The sequence below is a fragment of the Fundulus heteroclitus genome, chromosome 5, assembly GCF_011125445.2.
Source record: "Fundulus heteroclitus isolate FHET01 chromosome 5, MU-UCD_Fhet_4.1, whole genome shotgun sequence".
Taxonomy (NCBI): domain Eukaryota; kingdom Metazoa; phylum Chordata; class Actinopteri; order Cyprinodontiformes; family Fundulidae; genus Fundulus; species Fundulus heteroclitus.
This window is the reverse complement of record NC_046365.1, coordinates 2,828,873-2,854,874: the sequence shown is the minus strand read 5'-3', so window position 1 is coordinate 2,854,874 and position 26,002 is coordinate 2,828,873. Positions and strand designations below refer to the sequence as shown.

General features: G+C 42.2%; 1 protein-coding gene across 1 annotated transcript; it reads left to right on the top strand.

Annotated features, from left to right (window-relative positions):
• Positions 1-24: 24 nt before the first annotated feature.
• Positions 25-24,722, top strand: tmem176 (transmembrane protein 176). The gene is made up of 7 exons (XM_012852848.3): positions 25-125; positions 3,667-3,795; positions 5,786-5,896; positions 6,299-6,355; positions 6,922-7,068; positions 19,169-19,285; positions 22,888-24,722. Exons 2-7 carry the CDS (start codon positions 3,670-3,672, stop codon positions 22,921-22,923), a joined length of 594 nt encoding a protein of 197 aa, XP_012708302.2. The 5' UTR covers positions 25-125; positions 3,667-3,669; the 3' UTR covers positions 22,924-24,722.
• The last annotated feature ends 1,280 nt before the right edge of the window (positions 24,723-26,002 follow it).

Genomic DNA, 26,002 nt, shown 5'->3' with positions numbered 1-26,002 from the left:
CTCCTGATAAAAATCCCCTCCCCACACATCGCGCTGGCTGGGAGCAGGGAAGTAAAGGAGGTGCACTGAGTTAGGAGTGTTGCGCAGACTAAAGACACACAGAGATTACGTTTATCCAACAAAAGGTAGGAATCACACATCCTGTGTTTTCTGTTCGTCGGCAAATAATAAGGATAGGTATGAAGTCCTGTGTGTGCAGAAAGGTGGCAAGTTAGGGCTTGGTTTAATAACTGACCATTGCAAGCATCAGTGGGCGCCCTGATCAGTGTCTGTGAGCACAGCAGACCATATTATAGACTGATCACTGAGCTGTGGTTGTTTGATTAGTGTTTATAGACTTACTTGGCTTTTTAACATCTCTGTCGTTTGATTTCATGCCTACAAAATAAGGACCGACCGTCCACATGACACATGGTTTTAAATCGTATTAAAACGTTGTGTGATCCTGAGCGAATAAAAAAACAACAACTGTTTTCCCTACAAAAATGTTTTACATACACTGTAAAAAAAAACTGTTGTTTTCTGATTGTCTGACATAAACTCAGTCCTAAACCTTTCACAGCTTAGGTCTGTTTGTATAATATTTTAATGAACTAAATGTCAGAAAGGTGAGAAGGAGGACATTTAGAAATGTTGAACAGGTCACCAGTACATCACACGTGAACATTCAAGTCAAGATAATAAAAAAAGGAATAAAGAAGACGTGTAACTTCTATAAACAACTGTTTGTTTATAGAAGTTACATCTGGTCTGACACTCTGTTTAGTTGTGACACCGGCCTAGAGGAGGGATAGATTAAACTACTGCTGCCAACAACTGTAATTTCTCCTCCTATAAATGATAACCGTGGCCCTGTCTTTCTGTGTTTACCAATGTCCTCCTCCTGTGACTGTGTATGTGCCTTTTTCACTCTTTGGATACGAACAAAGCCCTCTTACCTTGAAAACTGTCTCAGAACTCATCTGTTTAGTTGTGTTTCTTTCTTTCAAGCTGCTACTGTCATTAACCTTTAACTTTTTCTGAACATGGAAAGTACTCCAGGATCAGTGCTTCTGTGGGAGGTTTTCTCTGTTTGTGCTCTGTCTTTTCAAGCCCCCGATTTTCATGGGAGACAGACATTCACACTGAGCCCGGTTCTGGTTCTGCTGCAGGTTTCTTCCTGCTAAAGGGGAGTTTTCTTTTTCCACTTGTGTACATGCATGCTTGGTATGAGGGATTGCTGCAAAGTTAAAGACTAAGTGGAATTGGCAAGGTTTTCTTAGATATTTTTTTTTTTTATAAATTTGCGTAATAAACTGATAGATAGGATCAGATTTGAATGTTTGTGTTTGAAATGTCTTTGTGTTTCTATACAAGAAGTGGATGTTTTTTGTGAAGTGCTTTGAATGAATTAACTGAAATAAATTGAATTGAACTGAAATGTACTGAATTACTTTAATTTGGGTCTGTCGGGATATAAACAATATGGAAGCATAAATTGGGTTCACAGAGGTGCATCTGAATAAAGAATTTTGGAACAAGGCGTTTTTGGTCTTCTTGTGACCAAACTAGAAGTATTTGTTATAACGACAGTATTGTTATGGCAAAACCAAACTTAGTAAATCAACAAAAACACATCATACCAGCTCTTAAGCATGGCGCTGGAGTATTGAGGGTTTGGGCTTAGTGCTCTACCCCCAGGATGTTGGTACGTTGCAGTGATTCAGGCCACCATGAGATCTGGGGTTCTCAGTCATGTAAGTTTCTTTGTTGTCAAGAGGAGTGGGCCAAAATTCTTCCACAACAGTATGAAGAAAAGAAATACACCTCAAGCTAAACAAAGGTGTACCTAGGTTTCCACATGGCTTTTCCATGTTGGCTTTATCTTTGTGTAAGGTATCGTAACATAGAACCTAGTAAAGATCGTATCATTTATGTCATTAGACTTAAAACTTTCATCCTGGCTGTGGAACACTGGATCAGCTCTACACCCTCAGCAAGATCCTTGAGGGTGTGTTGGAATTTAGCCAACCAGTCTACATGTGCTTTGAGGATCTGGAGAAGCCATTCGACCATGTCCTCGGGGGGTCCTGTGGGGGGGGGGGGTACTCCGGGAGTATGGAGTACCGGGCCCTTTAATAAGGGGTATCAGGTCTCTGTACGACCGGTGTCAGAGACTGGTCCGCATTGCCGGCAGTAAGTCGGACTCGTTTCCGGTGAGAGTTGGACTCCGCCAAGGTTGCCCTTTGTCACCGATTCTGTTCATAACTTTTATGGACAGAATTTCTAGGCGCAGCCAAGGTGTTGAGGGGATCCGTTTTGGTGGCCTTAAGATTGCGTCTTTGCTATTCACGGATGACGTGGTCCTATTGGCTTCATCAGGGCGTGATCTACAGCTCTCACTGGAGCGGTTCGCAGCTGAGTGCGAAGCGGCCGGGATGAAAATCAGTGCCTCCAAATCCGAGACCATGGTCTTGAACCGGAAAACGGTAGAGTGCCTCCTCCGGGTTGGGGAGGATGTGCTGCCCCTAGTGGAGGAGTTCAGTTATCTTGGGGTCTTGTTCACGAATGAGGGGAAGATGGAGCGGGAGATCGACAGGCGGATTGGTGCGGCATCTGCTGTGAAACGGGCGCTGTACCAATCCGTTGTGGTGAAGAGAGAGCTGAGCCAAAAGGCGAAGCTCTCGATTTACCGGTTGATCTACGTTCCTACCCTAATCTATGGTCATGAGCTTTGGGTCGTGACTGAAAGAACGAGATCCCAGGTACACAAGCGGCTGAAATGAGTTTTCTCCGTAGTGTGTCTGGGCTCTCCCTTAGAGATAGGGTGAGGAGCTCAGTCATCCGGGGAGGACTCAGAGTAGAGCCACTGCTCCTCCACGTCGAGAGGAGCCAGTTGAGGTGGCTCGGGCATCTGGTTAGGATGCCTCCTCGACGCCTCCCTGGTGAGGTGTTCAAGGCACGTCCCGCCGGGAGGAGACCCAGGGGGGACCCAGGACACACCGGAGGGACTATGTCTCCCGGCTGGCCTGGGAACGCCTTGGGATTCCTCCTGAGGAGCTGGCCCAAGTGGCTGGGGAGAGGGACGTCTGGGTCTCCCTACTGAAGCTGCTACTCCGACCCTTGATGGATGGATACTTAAAACTTGCTGTCTATGAATGCTTATCACAACTCTTCTAAATACTTTAGGTGATGTGATGGGAAAAATAATAAATTAACTTAAACAAGGCCCTCTTAATCGGTGATAATCCTCCATGAGCACATTTATAGAATCCCCGCAGAGATGAGAAACAGAGTATGGCAAGCAGTTCGTTCAGTCTGATCCCTCTGCTTCTACCAAGTCAGAACTTTGGCTAACTGATATGTAGCCGCCCACAGTTGGAGAAGGGTTTCCCACAGTTGCAAACAACAAGACAAAGTCCATGAAGACCTAATGGTTGATTGGATGAGCATATATGGAACCTAAATAAGTGTACTCCCTTCAAACTGCAAAACTCTCTCAGGCTACTAATGGAAAAGTTGCAATGTTCTAATCAGTTAGTTTGACCTTGAAGGTGTAAATCTGCCTAAGGAAATACTTTCTGTGTAACAATATGGATTTAATGGGCACACATAGAGAAGCATTTGAAAAGAAGAGGTAGCAGAAAGGAATGCAGTGTGTAAGAACAGTTTTGTTGCCATCGACAGGAGATGGCCGTTTCTGTCTCCAGGGATTTAAACGTCCAGGTGCAGGAAGATGTGAACAAAGTCAAGCTGAAGGACAAACAACAGGAGCTGCGCGCTGCCATACTGAGGGGTGAGCCCAAATGTCTGGGGGTAAGTTCATCGCTTTATCTTTGTTTGTGTCTGTTCATGCTTGTCTATTTATACTTAAAACTACAGAAGAGATGATGACTAAACTTTTGGTCATAAGATGAAGCAAACTTTAAATATATATATATATATATATATATATACATACATTTAAGGTGTCTTTCTGTAAAAAGCATGGGAAGATAGGAAAGATCATGCAGGCTTAAGACTGTTTGCTGTTGATGGGGTTCTCAGTAGCAACAATGTGAATGCCTGGATGCAGGTTTTCCAAGACACAAGGATACAGAAACCAGGAACGCAGCAAAGATAAGACCAGAACTGAGTAGCTGGGCGGAGGACCTGACAGCTGGGTATGGTTAAGCAGACAGAATAAATAGGGCAGGAGACGGGAGGAACAGCAGGTGGAGTGAGATGGGTAAGGCCAAAGGAAAGGAAGGCAATGAGCTGGCAGGGGCAGAGGGAGAACTGAATCTAACAGGGAACATGAAGAATGGCCAGACATGGGGAAATAACCAAACTAAACCGAGGAAGGGCCAGCAGAAAATAAAGATCTAACAGAACTACTCCCACAGGAACTGAATCTAACAGATACAAGAATGAACTACTAACATAAATACTGAACAGGAAACTGACAAGATTTCACCGGTAATAATACTAAAAGGTGCAAACCTAAAATAACTGTGGGATCCTCAGGAACCTAACCCTAAATGATAAAGAACATAAACAGACTGTGACAGAACACTGAAATGAACAGACTGAAGGCAAGGTGTGAAAAGATAAACCAAAACTGTGGGATCCCCAGGGACCTAACATAGAATAATCAAAGTCCCAGTGATACTGATATACTGGCTTTCTTATTGTTCACAGCTGGTGAAATCATTGGCAAACTACAAGGTTTCTTTGAATGATTATGAGATGTATATTGGACTGGTGCTAGGCTCTAAGACCTGCTCAGATGTTGGGTCTATACTGTTGGGACAGAAGCTGGGAAGTAATAACCAAAGAATTGGCCAGAAATTGTTTTGGGCTAACGGAGAGATCAAAAAATAGTCCTATCATCCTCCACTTTACAACGCAAATTGGTAGGTTTAAGTTGGACATTAGCCACTATAAGCAATTTTAAATCGACCCAGGCCTGGACTGGACAATTTTTGATGCAGGTCATGTCAACAAAATAGCCAAGTTGGATGATGTTTGATTCAGTATTTTTTGGAGTTTAAAGGGTCTCACTTCAGTCCAAATAATTTTTACATTTAATACAGGAAAATGTTTGAAGAAATGTTACTAATAATAATTGAACTTTATTGATCTCACAATGGAGAAATTCACTTCTGCATCTTAACCCATCCCCTTGGGGAGCAATTGGGGGTTAAGGGTCTTGCTCAGGGACCCAGAATGGCAGCTTGTGGGAGTTGAACTCAGAACCTCTGGGACTAAAGCTCTGTGCTCTAACCACTAGGCCACCACTCCCCAACCAGTAAAATCTATTCAGACAGCCCTGGTCAAACACCAGTGTTCACTTACGTAAACAACAGAACTAAGCGACCAGTTTAGCACGACCTAATGAGACTGAAGGGACAACTGAGTCAGGGAGTGTATATTTCTTCAGGTCTCTGCTTCCCACAACACATATGGTGACATTTCATTTCTCAATAAAAATGAAGCAAACAACTTGTTGTGATTCATTTATTGATATCTGCTTTTCCTTAAAGTTGCTTCAGAACCCTCCACAGCAAAAGTCCAGTTCAAATCGATGTTAATCGATATCAGAATCAGCAGGTTACCCAGTATTCATGATAATGCCACTCTTAACTGTCATCTTATTATACAATCTATTTTTTGTTTCAAAAATAATACGTCAATACATTGTAATGAAGTGTGTGTGTGTGTGTGTGTGTGTGTGTGTGTGTGTGTGTGTGTGTGTGTGTGTGTGTGTGTGTGTGTGTGTGTGTGTGTGTGTGTGTGTGTGTGCGTGTGTGTGTGTTCATACCAGGTGGGCCAAATAATGCTGGGGCTGATGGTTATTTCCTACTCCCTGCCCTTACACGTGACTGAGGCCACTCATGTGGTTAACTTCGGTGTTCCCTGGTGGACTGGATTAACTGTGAGTTCATGTTTTTAGGTCTCATATACAGCAAATTAGAATATTAATGAAAGATAAAAATTTAAGAGTTAAATTTAAATTTTAACTAAAATAAACACATTTTAAAAAAGGGCGGACTTCATGAAAAGTGTTGTTAATACCTGCTTAAAGGTTATTGCTTTACTTTAATCCGACAATGAGCCTCATCAGAATCTATATTCTATTTTACTGGATATGACTATATGTGACATATTAGTCAAGGTTTTACCTAAATGTAGTCAAATATGCCCCGATGGTAATCCCTAAAATTAGTGTGTTAGCGTCAACACTGGATTAATGTCTCATTGTGCTCTGGAGGAAACTTTGTGTTGCAGCCGGACCTTAACATGTCTGCCTTTTGTCTTCTCTGGTCTGTGTTTCCAGTTCATTGCAGCAGGATCGATTGCCATCGTGTTGGACAAACACTGCACAATAAAGATTGTAAGTCTACTGTAAGGTTGAACATTAATGACTGTCGACAAAACACTGAATCTTAGGAGAGATAATCTTTTTTTATTAAATAAATCAATAAATAGAAAGGATTTTTTATCCAGTTCTTTATCATTCTTTTGATTCTTTATTATTCTTTAAAAATAGACAGTGATCTTAAACTAGATCGCCAGGTTGGAGCAGTGGCCAAGTCCAGTTTTTATTACTTTAGGCAGCTGGCAAAATAAAGCCGATTCTCTTAAAACAACATTTCGAAACAGTAATTCATGCCTTTATTACAACTTGACTCGATTACTGTAATGCTGTCTACAGTGGACTCAGCCAGTCTTCCCTCAAGTGTCTCCAGTTGGTTCAGAACGCTGCTGCTCGTCTTTTAAGTTAATTATGAAATCTCTTACCCATCACAATATCACATATCTTGACTTAATCTAAACCAATGGGTCCCCAAAATACTTTCTAGAAGGAGCTTTAATTCAAGACAACTGGATTAATCATTATTAGAGTTTATACTTTTCTAAATCCGCTGGTATGCAGAAAATGGACATGTGTTTTTCCAGATGAAGGCGTGTTTGATAGTGAGCGTGGCCAGCATGGTGCTGTCGGTGGTGGCTGTGGTCATCTACTCTGTGGATCTGAACAAGTATCAGCTGTCTCCCTGTGAAGACCAGAAAGACTACTCGTGCACCAGGCATTACTACGGCATGGTTGGTGTCATCTTCTAATTATCTCATCTTGTTTTGTGTTTGCACCTTTGGGATTCAGTTTTATTGTCCTTTTCTGAGGTATAATTATTTGTTCGGGTTTGTTTGCGAAACATCTTTTGCCAAAATAAATATGAATTTAGGAAAAATGCATGTGAAGAGACAAGATAGGTGGAAAGCAACAGAAACCAACATTGAAATGATGCCATGGATAACTGACATTAGAAATAAAATAGACTTATGACAGCAAATCATATACAAAAACATGTTAAATAAAAGGAACCAAGTGAGCAGAGCTTTATCATGAACTGCCACAGGGCCTGTCCATACCCTGCCGGAACAAAGACATGGGTTGCTTTACTTGCAGGAGCATGACGGAAACCTGTTCTGACCAGCAGTTTATTTGTCACAAGGAACTAAAGGGCAGACCTCCTGGAAGTTTATAGGTCCGAAATGCAGGAATGACAACACTTCCGCTTTTCTTCCTTAACTGGCAACCAGTTTAACGAACTTCTGACTCATCACTCACTAGTGATCAGACACCACAGCAGAAAAAGGTTCTGTGGAGAGGATGTGTTGAAACGAAGCTGTGAGGAAAGAAGGATGTTCTGTTTTTCTCTGTTCTTGTGGAATATGTATGGGCCACGTGCAGAAAAGAAGCTGTGAGTCATTGGTAGGAATAAGATTGCCACTGACTTTAAAATCTTTTCAAAGTGAAACATAATAAAGCAACTGGCAAACGTCAAAGACAAACAGAAAGAGAGGTCCTTATTGTTGTTAAGTGGTTCTTCTCAGGAGTCACAGGACAAGCTCTAAACCTTAGAGTCTGAAGTTCAACTGTTTTATCACTTCTCTCAAGCCCTTTTTGTCAACAACAACCCAAACACTCAGTTTGCCGTATATATGGAAAGGAAACTGAATAGTCCTCATCCACAGCAGCAGTAGCAATCTCGCAAGAAAGCCTGTTAAAATCTACAAAATACTTGAGACAGAGGAAGGGCCAGATTAACACCTCGCTGTACCCTGGGCAACAATGTTCAGGGGCTCCATCATTACAACCCCAAGATCACCATAACGTGGCAAAATACTGAAAAGATTACCATAATAAACATTAATTATACTCAATGCTTCAAATTCTGTCATCAAGTGTATTTTGATCCACAAATTAAGTGCTCATAGAACTACAAATGCACTACATATCCCCTTGTCAACGACACTCACACATGATGCTATGAACACAAAACACCAGTGGCGTCTCTGGCATGATAAGTTAAGTGGCACAAAAACTCAACACTTATTAGCAGCAACACATTTTTCTGTGATTGATTCAACATGATTTTGATAAATTTTAAATGAAACAGATACATTAGCATAAACCACCACACTAGAAATGCCATTTGATATAGGCTAAATCTAATTACATTTTTATACATAAAATTACAATAAATAAAGGCTCACTCATATTGTTCATTAATTGAACAGAAAAGATTCACGTCAATCCTTTAATGAGCCAGCAAGGACAACCAATACTGGATGGTCACACACTTTCTGGCAGAACATAAATGTAACATGTAGCATTTATGATACTGAATTTATGTTAGAATAAGGAAATAATTATTTACAGTAAGGCTAATTACCAGAAGACCTAAAGATTTGACTCAGAGAGGATCAGGGTTGTATTTAACACACTGGAGACAGTAAGTTTGTGCAGAAAGTGATTTATACTACGAAGACTATTTACAATATATACAGACAAACTTTGTCAAAACCAAAATCCTGCACACGCCGTAACATTCCAAGTTGTAACATTCAAAAAGTCCAAAGTACTAGTCTTAGTCGATTTAAACGTTGACTTGAGTCCTTTGAATGGGGTGGGGCAGGCAACAATGTCTCCTATCACACAGATAGAGATTTAGCAGTCTATCCAGGTTCCTTGGCCTAAAGGCCTAGTGGGTAGCTCACCATCAAATGAGGACCTGGCCAGTTCATTGCTTCCCATTTCTAAGCCATAAGAATACCCATTCAGTGTAGAGTACAGGCATCTAGAAACTGCAACAGCCAGCCCTGAACTTCCTTGTTCATGAGACCAAACAACTTCCTTGTTCATGACCAAACAATTTCCTTGTTCATGACCAAACAATGGGCACCGCCCCACTTTTTAAAACTAAAATCCCACAAAATCTCACGGGATTTCACACTTAGTACAAAATTGGTGAACAGGATGAAAAATTGAAAGGGAGACATAACCTTAACTATTAGAGATAACTGGATTACCCCAAAAACCTGGGTTACACCCTCCCCCCTTAGTTCATGCACGTCCTCGTTGCATATTAACTATCTGCTGCAGGAGCAAAATTTAAGGCCTCAGTGTAAGCATTAGACAGGCCTTGAAATAAGGTTTGAACAACAGAAATTAAGGGTTTACCTAAAACCGAATACTGCAATCGACTTGGAGGGTGACGCTGCCGAGTAGAATATCTATTGCTTCCCTTATCCCCCTCTACATTTGTAGCCACGGTGGTAGAGCTATCATTTGCTTGGCCCAATGATGACCCAGACTGATCAGGCTCAGGATCGTCACCATTCATTTCCAAATCATCTAATGGACCTTCAGACACATCAGCTTGTATATCCTCTTCCACAAGCAGTTCCACAGGTTCAGGTAAACAATTACTAGGGGTTTCCTCTACCCTTGGCACTATCAATCCTTTTGTTGTGCCAGCTGACATGGTTGAGGTCTCTTGATTTGACAATGGTAAGGTTTCTTCAACAACAGGGATTGTTGGGAGAGAGGTCTCTGATACTGGAGGTAATGTAGGACCAAGGTTATTCGGGCCTAATGAAACAGTAACCTTCACCCCATCACTGGATTCAATTAAAGGTTCTGGTCGAAGGGATCCTTCAAAATATTCTGAATCACTAAATTCTGAATCCTCCACTTCTCCAATGCTAGCAACAGGTTCAGAGTGGTTCTGAGTTTGATTCCGAGTCTTTGGCCTGTGGACAGGAGCAGGTACAGGGGAATCATGTACTTTACTGGCTGGGAGGAAACCACAGGGCAGCAGCAGGTCTCGATGGAGTGTGCGAATTGAGCCATCCCTCGTCTCAGGTTTTACAGTGTAGACAGGGAGATCACCTGCACGCTTGATGACAACATACACCTCCTGCTCCCACTTATCCTCCAGCTTATGCTTTCCGCGGAGACGAACATTACGGACAAGCACTCTATCTCCCACTTCCAGAGTACAGGGTGTTACTCGTTTATCAAAGCGCCTTTTGTTTTTCTCACCCGACTTGAGTGCATTTTGTGTGGCTAACTTGTAACTCTCCTGAAGCCGAGACCGAAGGTGCCTAACATACTCTGAATGGGAGGCCGATGGAGTTTCTCTAATCGGTAACCCAAAGGCTAGATCAATAGGGAGTCGTGGACACCGGCCAAATAGAAGTTCGTAAGGTGTGAACCCTGTGACCTCATTTCTTGTACAATTGTAGGCATGTACAAGGGGTTTCACGTACTCCCGCCACCTAGATTTTTGCTTAGATTCCAGTGTTCCTAGCATATTAAGAAGGGTTCGATTAAAACGCTCTACTGGATTTCCCCTTGGATGATATGGAGTCGTCCGTGTCTTTTTAATACTCATTAACTCGCAAAGTTCTTTGATTAATTTTGACTCAAAGTCAGGCCCCTGGTCAGAATGTATGCGCTCTGGAATGCCATAGTAAACCATAAAGTCATTCCAGAGACACTTGGCAACAGTTTGTGCCTTCTGGTTGGGAATGGGTATAGCCACAGCAAATTTCGTAAAGTGGTCAGTGAGGACAAGGATATCTTTGGTGTTAGCACTGTCTGGTTCGATTGACAAGAAGTCCATGCACAGGAGTTCAAGGGGACGACTGGTCTTAATGTTCACCAATGGAGCTGCCTTCTCAGATAATGCCTTACGCCTTACACACCTGTCACAGGTTTTAATGGTGTGTTCCACATCAACTGCCATCTTTGGCCAAAAGAACCTTTGGCGAACCAGATCTAGGGTACGTTCTATACCCATATGCCCCATGTCATGATGAAGAGCTTTGAGAACTGTAGGGCGCAGATCTGGAGGAAGAACAAGTTGGAAAATGAGCCGGTCTTCTTCTTGCCTTCTCCTATACAACACACTGTCTCTCAACTCCAGCCGATTCCATTCTCGCAGCAGCAGGGGCAATTCTGTTAATTCCTCTCGAACTGTGGAAGAAATCTTTTCACCTGTCTCAAGTTGATAAACTACCTCACGAATAGTGGGGTCAGCTTGCTGTTCTGCTTTTAAATCATATTGGGACAGAGCTGGAATTACTGGTAGACCATAGAAGTCCTCCTTGTGATAGGTCTCTGGAATAACCTTGATGCTGGCCGATAGGGATTCAACCAAGGTAATGGAATATGACGGGCCTGACTGGTAGTGTGCTCTCACAAGGCAGCTTTGACAAATGGCATCCACAACATCAGAGGAAACTTCCTCTACATTGCCAGGTTCACACAATTGCTTTGTGAGTTGATGAACCAGCTCCCACTCTTTGTGGGAGAAGTCCTTTTCTGGAGCTTCCACATGAGAGCGCCTCGACAGGGCACCAGCGTCTAAATTCTGTCTGCCAGACCGATACTGCATCTTAAAAGAATATGTGGAAAGTGCAGCCAACCATCGGTGACTGGTGGCATCAAGCTTTGCCGATGTTAGGACATACGTTAGTGGGTTGTTGTCTGTAATGACAGTGAAGCTGGCACCATACAGATAATCATGAAACTTCTCTGTCACACTCCACTTCAAAGCCAGAAACTCAAGCTTGTGAGCTGGGTATCTTGACTCACTCTGAGATAAGCCACGACTTGCATAAGCAATCACTCGAAGCTTGCCCTCCTGCTCTTGATATAACACAGCTCCCAACCCTGTGGTGCTTGCATCTGTGTGGAGAATATAAGGCAGTTTAGAATTTGCAAATCCAAGTACAGGTGCAGAGGTCAACTTCTCAATTACTGTTTCAAAAGCAATCTGGCAGTCAATGGTCCATCTTTCACCAAAAACCTGTTTGGAATCAAGGTACTTGTCCAAAGGACGAGTTCTCTTAGTAGACTTACGAACAGGTGCATAGCCACGGGTGAGGAGGTTGAGTGGCTTGACAAGGTTAGCAAAATCCTTAATAAACCGTCTATAGTAACCAGCAAATCCCAGAAAAGATCTTAACTCTTTGAGATTTTGGGGAACTGGCCAGGATTTTAATGTGGAGATCTTCTCTGGGTCTGTTTCTACACCCTTTTCAGACACAATATGACCCAAATACCTCACACTGGTCTGGAAGAATTTGCATTTTTCAGGTGATAACTTTAAGCCATACTCTTTCAGTCTGTTTAGTACTTGTAGCAGCCTTTCTTCATGTTCCTCAAGAGAGGCAGAGAAGATAATAAGGTCGTCAATAAAAACAAGTACTTTATTAAGATGCAAGTCTCCCAGACACTTCTCCATCAGTCTCTGAAAGGTGCTTGGTGCGTTGGTCACCCCCTGTGGCATCCGGTTCCACTCCCAAAAGCCAAGTGGAGTAACAAATGCAGTTTTTGACTTATCCTCCTCGCTCATCTCTATCTGGTAATAACCAGACTTCAAATCCAACACGGTAAACCACTTGGATCCAGTCAATGCCGAAAATGACTCTTCCAAGTTTGGAAGGGCATATGCATCCTTGATAGTTTGTAGGTTTAACTTCCGATAGTCGATGCACAACCTTACATCGCCATTCTGCTTACGGACCACTACAATTGGGGAAGAAAATGGTGATTCAGACTCTCTTATAATCCCTGCATCAAGGAGATCCCGCAGGTGTTGACGAACAGCTTCAAGGTCTTGCGGATGGATGGGTCTTGCTCGATGTTTAAATGGCGTATCATCATTGAGCTTAATGTGATGTTTCACCTTGTTTGTACAGCCAAAGTCCATATCGTGATGTGCAAACACTTCAGGCATGTTGTTCAGTTTTGTTGTTATACGCTCCTTCCATTCAGGTGGAATAGGAGAATCACCGAAATTAAACTCCAGAGTGGTTTTCTTGTTGGCTTTGGCAGCGGATCCAACAGCTTGCTGTGACAAAATGGTAGGTGTTTCACATATGTCAGCAATAACAGACAAGGGTGGAATCCAAACGTCTTGCCCAGACTCATTTTTAAGGACTACGGGAACTTTATGTGGTGAGTGGCGAGGAAGAGTGATCAGGCAGCTCTGGACACACAGTCCCCCAGGCAGAGGTAAAGATGGATGTTCGATGACTGCCCATTGAACTCCAGACTGGGTACAGATCTTGGCAGAACCTTCCAAGACTATGGTTTTACCAGCAGGAACAAGGAAGGGTGTGTGGCTCATTAGTCGTACGACTTCTGTACTTCCCACTGGACACTTACTGTGACGTAATTCCAGAAGTCTCAGCACTGCTCTATAACCATGAGCTGCAGGCTGGAAGGTGGTAAACTTACTGCCAATATATTGTTTGTACAGTATTTCTAATGTATTCATGCCAATAAGTACAGGTGATGTACTGTCTGGGCGGGCATCCGGAACAACTAAAGCAAGGGTTGAGACCTCAAAATCAGCTCCTAAGAAATCTTTAGGGAAAGTCAACATAATTTCAACATAGCCCAAGTAAGGCACAGATTGTCCTGCGGCTCCTTCCACTTCCAGCAGGTTGTTAAGTGGCTTCACAGGTTGGTCAGCAAGGTTCTTATTATAAAAAGAAACTGGAATGGTGGTCACCTGCGAACCTGTGTCCAGGAGACAGTTACAGTTGGATCCCGAAATGTTCACGATTGCACAACATTTTGAACCAATTAGCCCCTCTGGCAATCTGTCTGAGATTCTCTTTTCTGTGAACTGTTGTGCACACTGAGCGACTTTCTTTTGATTCCTGGGACAAGTTTGGTCCCTGGCCCCCGTTTGTCCCACAACAGGCACCGGACTTAGTTTAACTTGGTTTGCTGAAGAGTGGCTTGTTGCTTCTGTGCATGCTGTTTTTTCTTCTTAGCAACGAGGGTTGGATTCGGTTTGTTCTGGCACTGTGGTCTTATATGACCATCTTCCCCACACCTGAAGCAGTAGCCTGGTTTGGATGACTGGGTGTTTCTGCGGGACGATTGTGCAGAAAATTTCTCAGGCTTGGAAGGGTACATTTTGAAAGTTTGAGTCTTGTGGTGAGGAGCATTTGGCTGGGTGGCAGTCAGCAACGCTAGTTGTTGCTGAACATCAGCTAACTGTTGGGCCAGTTTCTCTGTGATGCTGGTCAGGGCAGCAATATTTCCCCTTCCCCCACCATCACTATGGGTGAACTGTGTATAGTTGGTAGCTTTCTGCTTTATGGACCCTAGATGCTGTTTCATACGCTGGGCCTTCGTAGCTTCCTGGTCTTCTTCTGTGCGTAAAAGAAGTAGCAGTTCAGCAAAGGTAGGTGGCTTTATTTTTTTCTGTTTCAATTGGAGCTCTGCTATTAAATTGTCATCCCAGCATCCACGGCAAAACTGTTGTAATAAGTGGCGGTTGACATCTGCTTCTACCACACCTCCTCTTCTCACAGCAGAATTTAGCGTGACTTGAAGTCGTTGAAGGTACGTTGATGGTTTCTCTCCAGCATTTTGAAAGGTGTCCATAAATTTTGCAAACAATTCGTCACCATCCTGCACTGTTGCATATGCAGAGTCAAGTGTCTCCAAATATACAGTAGGCAGTGTGTCAGGACTGAGGTGCTTGATTATATCAGCCGCTGGAGGCAAAAGACTGTCCAGTATTCTTCTTGAACGCTGAAGATCAGACACAGCTGGATCTTTTAATAATAACTCCACTCCTGACCTCCATGTTTCAAAATCTGCTTCATGGCTGGGTCTGGGCACACGTCCTGAAAACATTCTGAGTCGCTGATGATGTATAGAACTGTCCTCACTTTTAACAATGTGTTCCACAACATAATGCTGAACCTCAGGTGGATGCAGATCTATGCTGTTGGTTGATTGTCTTGGTGCGGATTGTGAAGTAGGACCCGATGGTTGTCCCGAATCATTGGCAGGACTGGGCACTGGCATTTGTGGAACTGACCCACTGGTGATTGGGGGTGGGCCAAATGATGGGCTTCTCACTACATGAACTGGTGGGATCGTAGGAACCTCAGCGTCTGTGGGTTGCTCTTTCACCTGGGCAGCAGGTTTGATTGCAGCAATAGAGAGACCAATCTGTGTCATCATTGCTTTCAGTACCTCACTGTAGTCCATCCCTGTTAACTTGGCTACTTCCTGCAATTCAGACAGATATGTCATAGTTTTGTTTTTTTGCAACATGCGCAGTGCAGACGGTAGGTAGATCCGAAATGCAAAAAGAAGTTTGATCTTTAGATAACAAGGTATGTGGTAAAACTGGACGCAAAGCTTCTAAAGCTGTGCCAGAACAAAACTCAACCACAAGTGTCTCATCGAATTCAGAATCAGGTTCAGAAATGATTTCAGATCTATTGATCTTACCATACTGGTTTAAAAACTCAAAAACCTCATCATTACTGGGACTGACTGATATGCCTTCCACCAAGACGGAATTTGGTATTTTAATACCATACTTCAAAAACACATCCATTGTAATCAGAATCAAATAATCTGACCAAAAGTGATTAAACACAACCAAAATGATCCTCCTGGCTAGCTCGCCATATATTGTAGCATTTATGATACTGAATTTATGTTAGAATAAGGAAATAATTATTTACAGTAAGGCTAATTACCAGAAGACCTAAAGATTTGACTCAGAGAGGATCAGGGTTGTATTTAACACACTGGAGACAGTAAGTTTGTGCAGAAAGTGATTTATACTACGAAGACTATTTACAATATATACAGACAAACTTTGTCAAAACCAAAATCCTGCACACGCCGTAACATTCCAAGTTGTAACATTCAAAAAGTCCAAAGTACTAGTCTTAGTCGATTTAAACGTTGACTTGAGTCCTTTGGATGGGGTGGGGCAGGCAACAATGTCTCCTATCACACAGATAGAGATTTAGCAGTCTATCCAGGTTCCTTGGCCTAAAGGCCTAGTGGGTAGCTCACCATCAAATGAGGACCTGGCCAGTTCATTGCTTCCCATTTCTAAGCCATAAGAATACCCATTCAGTGTAGAGTACAGGCATCTAGAAACTGCAACAGCCAGCCCTGAACTTCCTTGTTCATGAGACCAAACAACTTCCTTGTTCATGACCAAACAATTTCCTTGTTCATGACCAAACAATGGGCACCGCCCCACTTTTTAAAACTAAAATCCCACAAAATCTCACGGGATTTCACACTTAGTACAAAATTGGTGAACAGGATGAAAAATTGAAAGGGAGACATAACCTTAACTATTAGAGATAACTGGATTACCCCAAAAACCTGGGTTACAAACATGTCCAATTGTAGTATTTTGATTGGTTGAACCGAGCTTGTCTACTGAGAGCGTGTTGGGCATGCACTCCGTGATTTCAGATGTTCGTTAATTAAACAAAGGTTGGTGTGCTGGCCCCAATATCAAGGCGCCTCTAAAGGATTAAGCCTACTGAGCTTGTCAGTTTTCTGGCAGATTTAGATATATAGACACAGATGTTTATAACAGAATTGTATTGGTAAGAGAATCGGAATTTTTACAATATTACTCATGTCCCACTGACTATTGCAAACATAGAGCTCCACAGCGACATCTGGCGGGGCTAAGCCCCAACTGGTTCCAAATGCCAAGACGCCACAGCTAAACACTTCAGCATCAGTATAATCTGGTAAAACTGACCAATTACATTGAGAGTAAATGGCCTTCATTTTCACAAAAATAAATGGGCAACCACTTTCCAACCATGTAAGCTGACTTAACAAAACAGTCAACAACTTTAAGGGAAGTGACGAAATCACCTATTTTCGATACATACTTTACATTTTCAGCGTTTCTGATGTCCTTCTCCTTTCTTAATTTTCGTTTCATGCTCCCACTTAGCCTCTACATGTCTACTGAGCAGAGTTGTGATGCTTGACATCATACAACCCACTAAGTGAACTTTGATTGGCTTCACCTTTGACCCGCCTGATGTGGACTGACTGACCGTTGAGAGAGAGTCTCTCAACTCACGTTCCCATTCACAGGCAGCGTCTCTCAGCACCATATGCAGAGTTATATTGCTCTGGTCTCTCTGTGCAGTGTAAGGTCTCCAGCAGACAATTTAATATAAAGCAGGAGATAACCAGATATTTTGCTTGTGCCCTCATTGCCCTGGGCCCTTTAGAGGCCGTGGGCCCCTGGGCATTTGCCCAGTTGCCCATATGGTTCATCCGGACCAGGACTGGGGCAGAGGTTCATCTTCAGACAACATAGCAACCCTGAACAAACAGAGTGACATCCTGCTGATTCAGATGTGTAAGAATGGCCCAGTCAAAGTCCAGGCCTACCGTATAGCAATCGAGAATCTGTAACAAGACTTGTCTGACAGAATGTGAGCTATTTTGCAAAAACAAAGCACCAAGCAGGTAGCGACATAATAAAAGACCTGAAGCTGTAATTGTTTTTGGTTTAAAACCCCACAAAAATACAATGTGAAGAATGTAAAGAGTGTGAATTACAAGGCTCTGTTTTAGGCAAAATGTAAACCTTCTGCATAAAATAGTCAGTATGTATGTTTTGATCCTGCAAGGTAAAAGACAAAGACAGACTAACACTGTTCCATGGAGGATTGCCCAGTGTCTCCCCCTGCTGCTGAGCACAAGAACCGCCACAACACTTATTTACCCGCTGCTGGATGAGTCAATTGAAAAGAAAGACTGGTGCTGGTTATTCTTGCCTCTTTGCCATTTTGGGCTTATTTAGTTTTGGTCATTTTGGACCCCAAACACTTGGTTACTAAGCTCTGCAGTGTGCCACAGGACATTTTGTACCAACCATGCGACGACCTGCCAGAGGGAGTCAGAAACCTTAGCTTTAAACTGATTTTCTATCATCTTCCCACTATCTCTGTAGTCAGAAACAGGGGTTATGTTTCTACAATAAATAATATATTCCAGCAGGAGGCTTTTTAGAGCTAATTTTGGTTTAATTGTGGTCAGAATGTGTCAGATCTCATGAGTTACCAGCCCAAAGGATATCATGAACAAAATTAATGGTTTTCCTGTCTAGCACAGATCGATTTTATACTGTTAAATAAAGTTGTGAGGGATTTAAGCACTTTAATCCTATTTATCTTAATATTTTCTGCACGTCCCTGCCACCCCTTACTTTTTATTTTCACAGAGACAATTCACATTGTAAGGAGTAGGTACTATGGGAGGCATACAGCAATGTGACCTTCGAGATAATGCAAAGCAGTTTCCCACAGTTCAGTTATGCGTATGCAGACCAGATGGTTGAGTGCAGTTCATCACAGTCTCAAACATAACTTGAAACATTATCATAATATGTTTTTCTGCTTTCTGCAGGCCTTCTGTACACATAAGAGGGCGAAAATCAATACATATATAAAGTATGATAAAATGGTAACCACTGGTCTATATGTTCCAATAAATATATGATAAAATAATAAACACAGTAATACATGCGAGAGAGAGAGAGAGAGAGAGAGAAAGAGAGAGACAGAAAGAGAGAGAGACAGATCAGTCACCTGAAAAAAAATTTAAATATCTGAATAAACTCAAACCTTAAAACCTTTTCAATAGTATTGAGTAAATACGTGATAAATGCAATGAACATGGTAAATAAAATAAAACATGTAGAGAATACTAAAAATAATTCTAAAATGTGCAAAACACTATTAAACCTAATTCAGAAATACAGCCTGAAAATCAAGGTAAAAAAAAGAAAAAGCCTTCACGCAGAACAGAACATTAAAAAATGTGTAGTAAGTTATCATCTGGTGACAATCTGAACCAAACTAATGATGTTGTATTGCAGTGTTAAACTTGTTATCAGCGCTCAACGTTTGCTGGTAATTCTTAAAGAAGGCAGCAACTCTCACTGTTTCTGTGTAAATGTCATCCCTGCTGTTCTTACAAAAATAACAGTTACAGAAATGGTTTTGTCCTCTTTCTTTTCTCCAACAGAAGATAAGCACGGGAATAAAGTCATCTCTCCTTCTCTTCACACTGGCCCAGACAGCCATCTCTGTCGTGTTCAGTTGGATTCTCTTCAGGCAGAGACACAACTTTGAGCAATATGCTGTAAGAAGTCATGTTTTGGTTAAAAATGTGTTTTATTTGCTTACAATGGGTTTGAAACCAAACAGCCACTGTTTTCTATTACATCCAGTTGGTGCATGTTGCACCTTCCATCCATCCATCCATCCATCCATCCATCCATCCATCCATCCATCCATCCATCCATCCATCCATCCATCCATCCATCCATCCATCCATCCATCCATCCATCCATCCATCTTCTTCCTCTTATCCGGGGTCGGGTCGCGGGGGTAGCAGCTTCAGTAGGGAGGCCCAGACGTCCCTCTCCCCGGCCACTTGGCCCAGCTCCTCCGGGGGAATCCCAAGGCGCTCCCAGGCCAGCCGAGACACTAAAGCCCCATTTACACTACTGATCCATGCCGAGCTCGGTACGAGCTTGGATCAGTTAACCAAGCCGAGCTTGGTTCTGACGACCATTTACACATCACGCTATCTTGGTTCCTTGGTTTCCTCGCCTCCTAGTGAGATCTGCGGTACTGCTGCTCTCTAGGATTGAAGGAGGAAATCAAGCAAATAAAAATGATGGTGCCCATAACATTCAGGAAGTTATGTTTGGTTATATTTCATTGTTTGCGGGGAGTCAGGCGAAGACGGCAACTTTTGGTGAATTTACTTGACAGAGTCAGCTTTTGGGAAGTGGATAAGACAAACAAACGTCTAATCAGGATTTACAGACACTGAGTTCATCACACTGCTAAGCAGAATCATCACTGGAAATCGTGTGCCACGGTAGGGAAGCTAATATTTTTATGATTGTCTGAAATGTCAGCTGGCTGTAAGGAGATGACGTGGTCTGTTCATGCTCTCTTTGTTATTAGAGAACCGGGCTACTGAAAAACCAAGCCGCACCCACACATGGAACTGGTCTGCATTTAGCGCGGTCCGGTGGTGTCTGGCTTGTTTCAGTTCTGTTCAGTTTGCATTCCATTTACACTCGATAGTTATCTCAGTTACCGAGCTCGGACTGGTCTCGGCATGGTTAAAAAGGGGTAGTGTAAACGGGGTAATAGTCCCTCCAGCGTGTCCTGGGTCTTCCCCTGGGTCTCCTCCCGGTGGGACGTGCCCAGAACACCTCACCAGGGAGGCGTCCAGGAGGCATCCTGACCAGATGCTCGAGCCACCTCAACTGGCTCCTCTCGACGTGGAGGAGCAGCGGCTCTACTCTGAGTCCTCCCTGGATGACTGAGCTCCTCACCCTATCTCTAAGGGAGAGCCCAGACACACTACGGAGGAAACTAATTTCAGCCGCTTGTATCCGGGATCTCGTTCTTTCGGTCACGACCCAAAGCTCATAACCATAGATGAGGGTAGGAACGTAGATCGACCGGTAAATCGAGAGCTTCGCCTTTTGGCTCAGCTCTCTCTTCACCACAACAGACCAGTACAATCCGCCTGTCAATCCCCCGCTCCGTCTTCCCCTCATTCGTGAACAAGACCCCAAGAGACTTAAACTCCTCCACCCAGGTATGTTGTCGGGACCTGGGCCCTTCCGCGGGTTGAGTCTCCTCAAAGTCTTCCACACGTCGGCAGTGTCAAGGCGGAGGACCTCCTCTTCCTGATGGGGAACAGCTTTCACTGCTGGAGTGCTGTTTAGTGCCTCAAACCTCCCAAAGAAATTATTTAGTCTGTTAATAACTAAATAACTTGATGGGGGGGGGGGGGGGGGCGTGTTATATTCAGTGATCGCCCGTATGCCTTTCCACATGCTCCTGGTGTTGCTGGCGTCATGGAAAAACTCCTGGATTTTCTGACTGTGGTTCTGCTTCGCTAACCTGAGCGAGGGGGGCCTGTATGCAGGAATTAGCATAACAGAGAGATGGTCTGAGGGGCCCAGGTGGGGGCGGGGGGCTGCCTTGAATGTGCCTTTAATGTTTGTATAAACTGCGTCTAGAGTGTTCTTTCCCCGAGTTGCAAAATCCACATGTTGGTAGAAATGAGGGAGAACAGTTTTCAGATTTGCCTGGTTAAAATCCCCTGCAATGATGAAAACGCCCTCTGTATGTGTAGATTGCAGCTCGGAGATAGTCCGTAACAGAACACTCATGGCCTCTTTTTTTATTTGCACTCGCAGGTACATACACAGCTGTTATAATAACCACAGTGAACTCTCTAGGCAGATAAAAAGGTCTGCAGCTAATAATCAGGGTCTCTATGTCCGGAGAGCAAAAACTTTTGATTATTTTAACATTTTTACACCAGTTTTTATCGGTATAAACGCAGTTTAGTGTTCAGCCCCACGGGCCTTGCCGCAAAGTCCTTTGTCTCTATCGGCGCGGAAGGTGTTAAATCCGTCCAAGCTAACGACTTGGTCTGGGATTCTGGAGTTGAGCCAAGTCTCGGTCAGAATCAGAGCGCAGCATTCTCTTAACTCCCTTTTTGCAGAAAGTTCGAGTTGCAAATGGTCTATCTTGTTCTCCAGTGAGCGGACGTTGGATAGCCAGATGGACGGTAGCGGCGATCTGAATGGGTTAGCCTTTAGCCTGGCTGTCGCACCTCCACGACACCCGCGCTTTTCAAGCCGGCTACACCGCCTTCTCTTTGCTCTCCATCGGCGTGATCTGCACCTCGTCACCGCCGCTTCACAGGCCTCCGTGGCTGTGCTCCGCAAAATGTCGCAGTCACGTAGACAGTCGAGCGTCGCGGTAGTTAAAAGTCCAAAACCACCACATGACCGTACCTCCACCAGGCGCACGCGGTCAAGTACTGATCGGCTGGGTAGATGAGGGATTTCTACACATGTCTTCCAGCTTAATTCACTTACACCTAGCATTCCCAGAAATGTATTTTCATCAACTCTTTCAATGTTAACACCCTACTACAGTGAAAGATGAATATTTACCATCAGGTCATTCTGACGACCAGGCTTGCTGCATTTTTTTAACCTTCAAAACACCATGCTGTTCCAGACTCAGATTTCAGGATTTTATTTTACATCTTTATTTTAAATATTTACCTGCTAGATCAATAGTTGCTTCCATAAATAATAAAGCAACACATTTCTGGGATACGTTTCTGGAGTGTGTTCCAACACTTTTTCAGACGCAGATGCAGACGACTCTCCCTGTAGCTCTACGCTTCTCCAGGAGTGAATGCTGCTTGTCGGGACTTTGATGCAATAAACTGGTTCCCTTATACAGGAAATGTTTGACCAATCTGTATAATCTGACCCAATCTGTATAATATGATTCAATTTGACTTTGTAAAGTGCCTTGAGATGACATGTTTCATGAATTGGCGCTATACAAATAAAATTTAATTGAATTTTTCATTGACTCTGTGGCATCGCCACTAACTTAGATCAGCTCTTCTTACTGCTTGTATTTTTAACACAGGCCTGTTACAGCTATAATATCTCCAACATGGCAGCATGCTGTTTTAGTAGACTAGTATTCTGTCAATGTTAATGGCTCCTCCTTTCATGAAAGAGAAGTAACATCCAGATTACAGACAACCCAGGCACCCTTCCAACAAAGCACCAAGAGAAGACAACAAGCAACATCATTTGATGAACTGTAATGCTACAATACAATGGGACCGCGGGGCAAGTGCAAATCCTAACTCTGTCTCTTTTCCTATCCTCACAGGCTCTCAGCCATGCTGCATCATCTTTATTGAACTAAAATGACGAGCAGAATGGGAAGTCTTGAAGAATCCATCTTGCTGAGATGAAAGGCTTTCTCCAGCTTACACAAGCCTGCTCACTTGTATCCCTGTTAGCTGAAGTTGTAAACCCGTTTGTTTTTCCTTTGTCTTTCCAGACCTTGAGTATTTATACACTTCCGCTAAATGACTCCGACTCCAAACCAAGAAACAGCAGAGCTATTACACAGGAAGAGAAGAAAAAACAAAACCCTTAAACCTTAATATGATGAATAAAGTGTAATACATTAAAAGATGCATTAAATTAATCCATTTCAAAATGTATGATGAACAGATGTAAACTGTCTGGGTTTACAAGCTTCTATGTGCATCATGTTAGGAGCTCCAGGACTGGAGACGAACTGATCAGAAGAATCTGACATAGATGGAAAGACCCACTTCTGTACAATGACAAGCTTGTGTGCTCACAGCAGCAGCTTTTCACTGCTGCAGTGGTCTAAAAGAGTCCACATTGTATGATGTTTGCATTCATGCTACTTCTAGGACTTTAAAGCTTCTCTTCTGGTGATTGCATATGACTGGCATTTTGGCCTGTAGTTGTTCTGATAGTAAATACCATTTAAAGCTATTGTTTAAAACAACATGTCTGGATTTTCAACCATTTTATCCAATGTGTATTTTAGAAAACATTATTGTGACAATCCTTCTTTCCAAAAGGTATGATGAATCTCAAACCTTTTGGAAAGTTCCCTTAAACGGAGCTGAGTTTGTAAGAAAAATGCATTAATATACTCAGGTTGAGCCGCAGACTTGAATATGTATACCAGGGGTCACCAACCTTTTTGAAACTGTAAGCTACTTCATTTGTGTTGTGTCATACGAAGGGCTGCCAACACTGATCTTTGAAGTCAGAGTTCACCTTAACTTTATGTAAATGAAATACATTTTTCATTCTTGTTATAGATATTGCCATTTTAAGATCTAATTAAACAAGAAGAAGAATGTAACAAAATAAAGTTTTAGATCCAGCTAACTGGTGGATTGTGCTTTTTAGAACAGGCTCGTGAGCACCACACGTGGTCCTTGGTGACCCCTGGTGTATACGGTGCCCGTGAAAAACTTGCCAAATCCTCTCTGTCAATGACGTCTGTGTGGCAGTGTATTAGATTGGATCACTGAAGTTTGGTACAATTAGACATATTGGAAATTGAATAGATTGTTCATTTAGAAGGGACTTATCGTGGTTTTCACTCCACCCCATTTGTAGCATGCTAGGGGATGATGTACCGAGCGTTTTTGGCTTATTCACTTGTAGTTTCGACATCCTTCAGCTAGGACTACAAAATTATTCAGAGAAATAAAAAGAGAAATCCATGACCTGGTTTAGTTCTGCAGCAAATACTGTGAGGTAATGGTTCAAAACACATAGAGAACAGAGAAAAATTAACTATTTGAAAAATATGACCCAAAAGTAATATACATCGTTGAACAAAATGTTCCTCCTGATGTTCAGCTTCCAATGGACATGTCTCGGACACCTCATCAGGCACTGGACTGTCAGCAGCTGGGCAACCAAAAGCTCAAATCAAGACTCAGTGGCACAATAGGCTGTTTGGCTCTGGCAGAAAAGATTTGGCAATTTTCTTTGATCAGTTTAAATTACATACTCAACTCTGCTTTTCAACCCACCAGTGCATTTTCCTTACAAACAAGGCAACAGTTAAAAAGAATTAATCAGACTAAGTATATGTGTTGGCTCATGTAATTTATGTACATTCAAAAACAATATCAAATAAAAATATAATGTTTTGTGACATTCCCTGAGTTTGAACAAACCGGTTTCCAGACAGTTCCAAAGAACCCAGTCGCAAAAAATGTCTACGATCCTCTTTTGAAAAGAAATAAACAGATCAAGTTATCGGTGCTGGTTTAATGTGACAAAAGCCACAGATTTCAGAAAGCTGCACACAACATAGATTCTGTGTAGACTACTACACATACTGTGGTTATTATGGTTCAAGCCTCCAATTAGTGAAGAGTCATCAGTGCAGAAACGTGTTTCCCTCTGATTCCACCATGACAGCAAAAGGAGGACGGGTGCTTCTGCCTGTGGAATACTGGAACAATCCCGTAATTACTGAGAAAATGTAATTTCGTATTGTCTTATGTTTAGATCATGTTTGATGCCTAAAATCAAGAAATTCTAAGAAACAACCTGCTTCTAAGTAGTTCCTGATCATAGTGGCTTTAAATATCTCAAGCAGTTGGGCAATTAATCTTGGAGTGATCTTATAATGCAACTGATTGTAAGGAACCTGACAGAGGCCCTTATGATGACCACCAGAAAATGTACTTAGACACCAGTTCCTGGGTCAGGGTCCTGGATCAATGCTTATTCTCCACCCGTTATAGGCTTTGTAATTGAACAGCTATCATGGATCTGATAGGATCAGGTCAAGAAATGGCATCTAATTGGTGGGTTTGTCATGTATGACCTGGAGGCAACAAACACATAAGCAGTAATGTAATAGTGAGAGAGAAGAGGTGAGCACCAACAACAGATTATTATTATTATTATTATTATTATTATTATTATTATTATTATTATTATTATTATCTATTCCATTCATATATATATATATATATATATATATATATATATATATATATATATATATATATATATACATACATATATATATATATATAAATACATACATACATACATATATATATATATATATATATATATATATATATATATATATATATACACATATATATATATATATATATATATATATATATATATATATATATATATATATATATATACACACACATATATATATATATATATTTATATATATACACATATATATATATATATATATATATATATAATGTCATGAATAAATATACAATATGTATGCATGTATATAGTATAGTATAGTATAGTATAGTATAGTATAGTATAGTATAGTATAGTATAGTGATTAGCTTTTGCACTACCTTCTGTATACAGGCACTGTTTCCTGGTGAATGTGGGAGGGGTGTGTGGGGGTGGGGGAGAGAGATTTATCGTCCTGAAAATGGTTG

Coding starts and splice junctions, on each gene's coding strand:
- tmem176 (XM_012852848.3), top strand. CDS start 3,670: ATGGCCGTTTCTGTCTCCAGGGATTTAAACGTCCAGGTGCAGGAAGAT. Junction 3,796..5,785: donor GTGAGCCCAAATGTCTGGGG/GTAAGTTCATCG, acceptor TGTTCATACCAG/GTGGGCCAAATAATGCTGGG. Junction 5,897..6,298: donor CCTGGTGGACTGGATTAACT/GTGAGTTCATGT, acceptor CTGTGTTTCCAG/TTCATTGCAGCAGGATCGAT.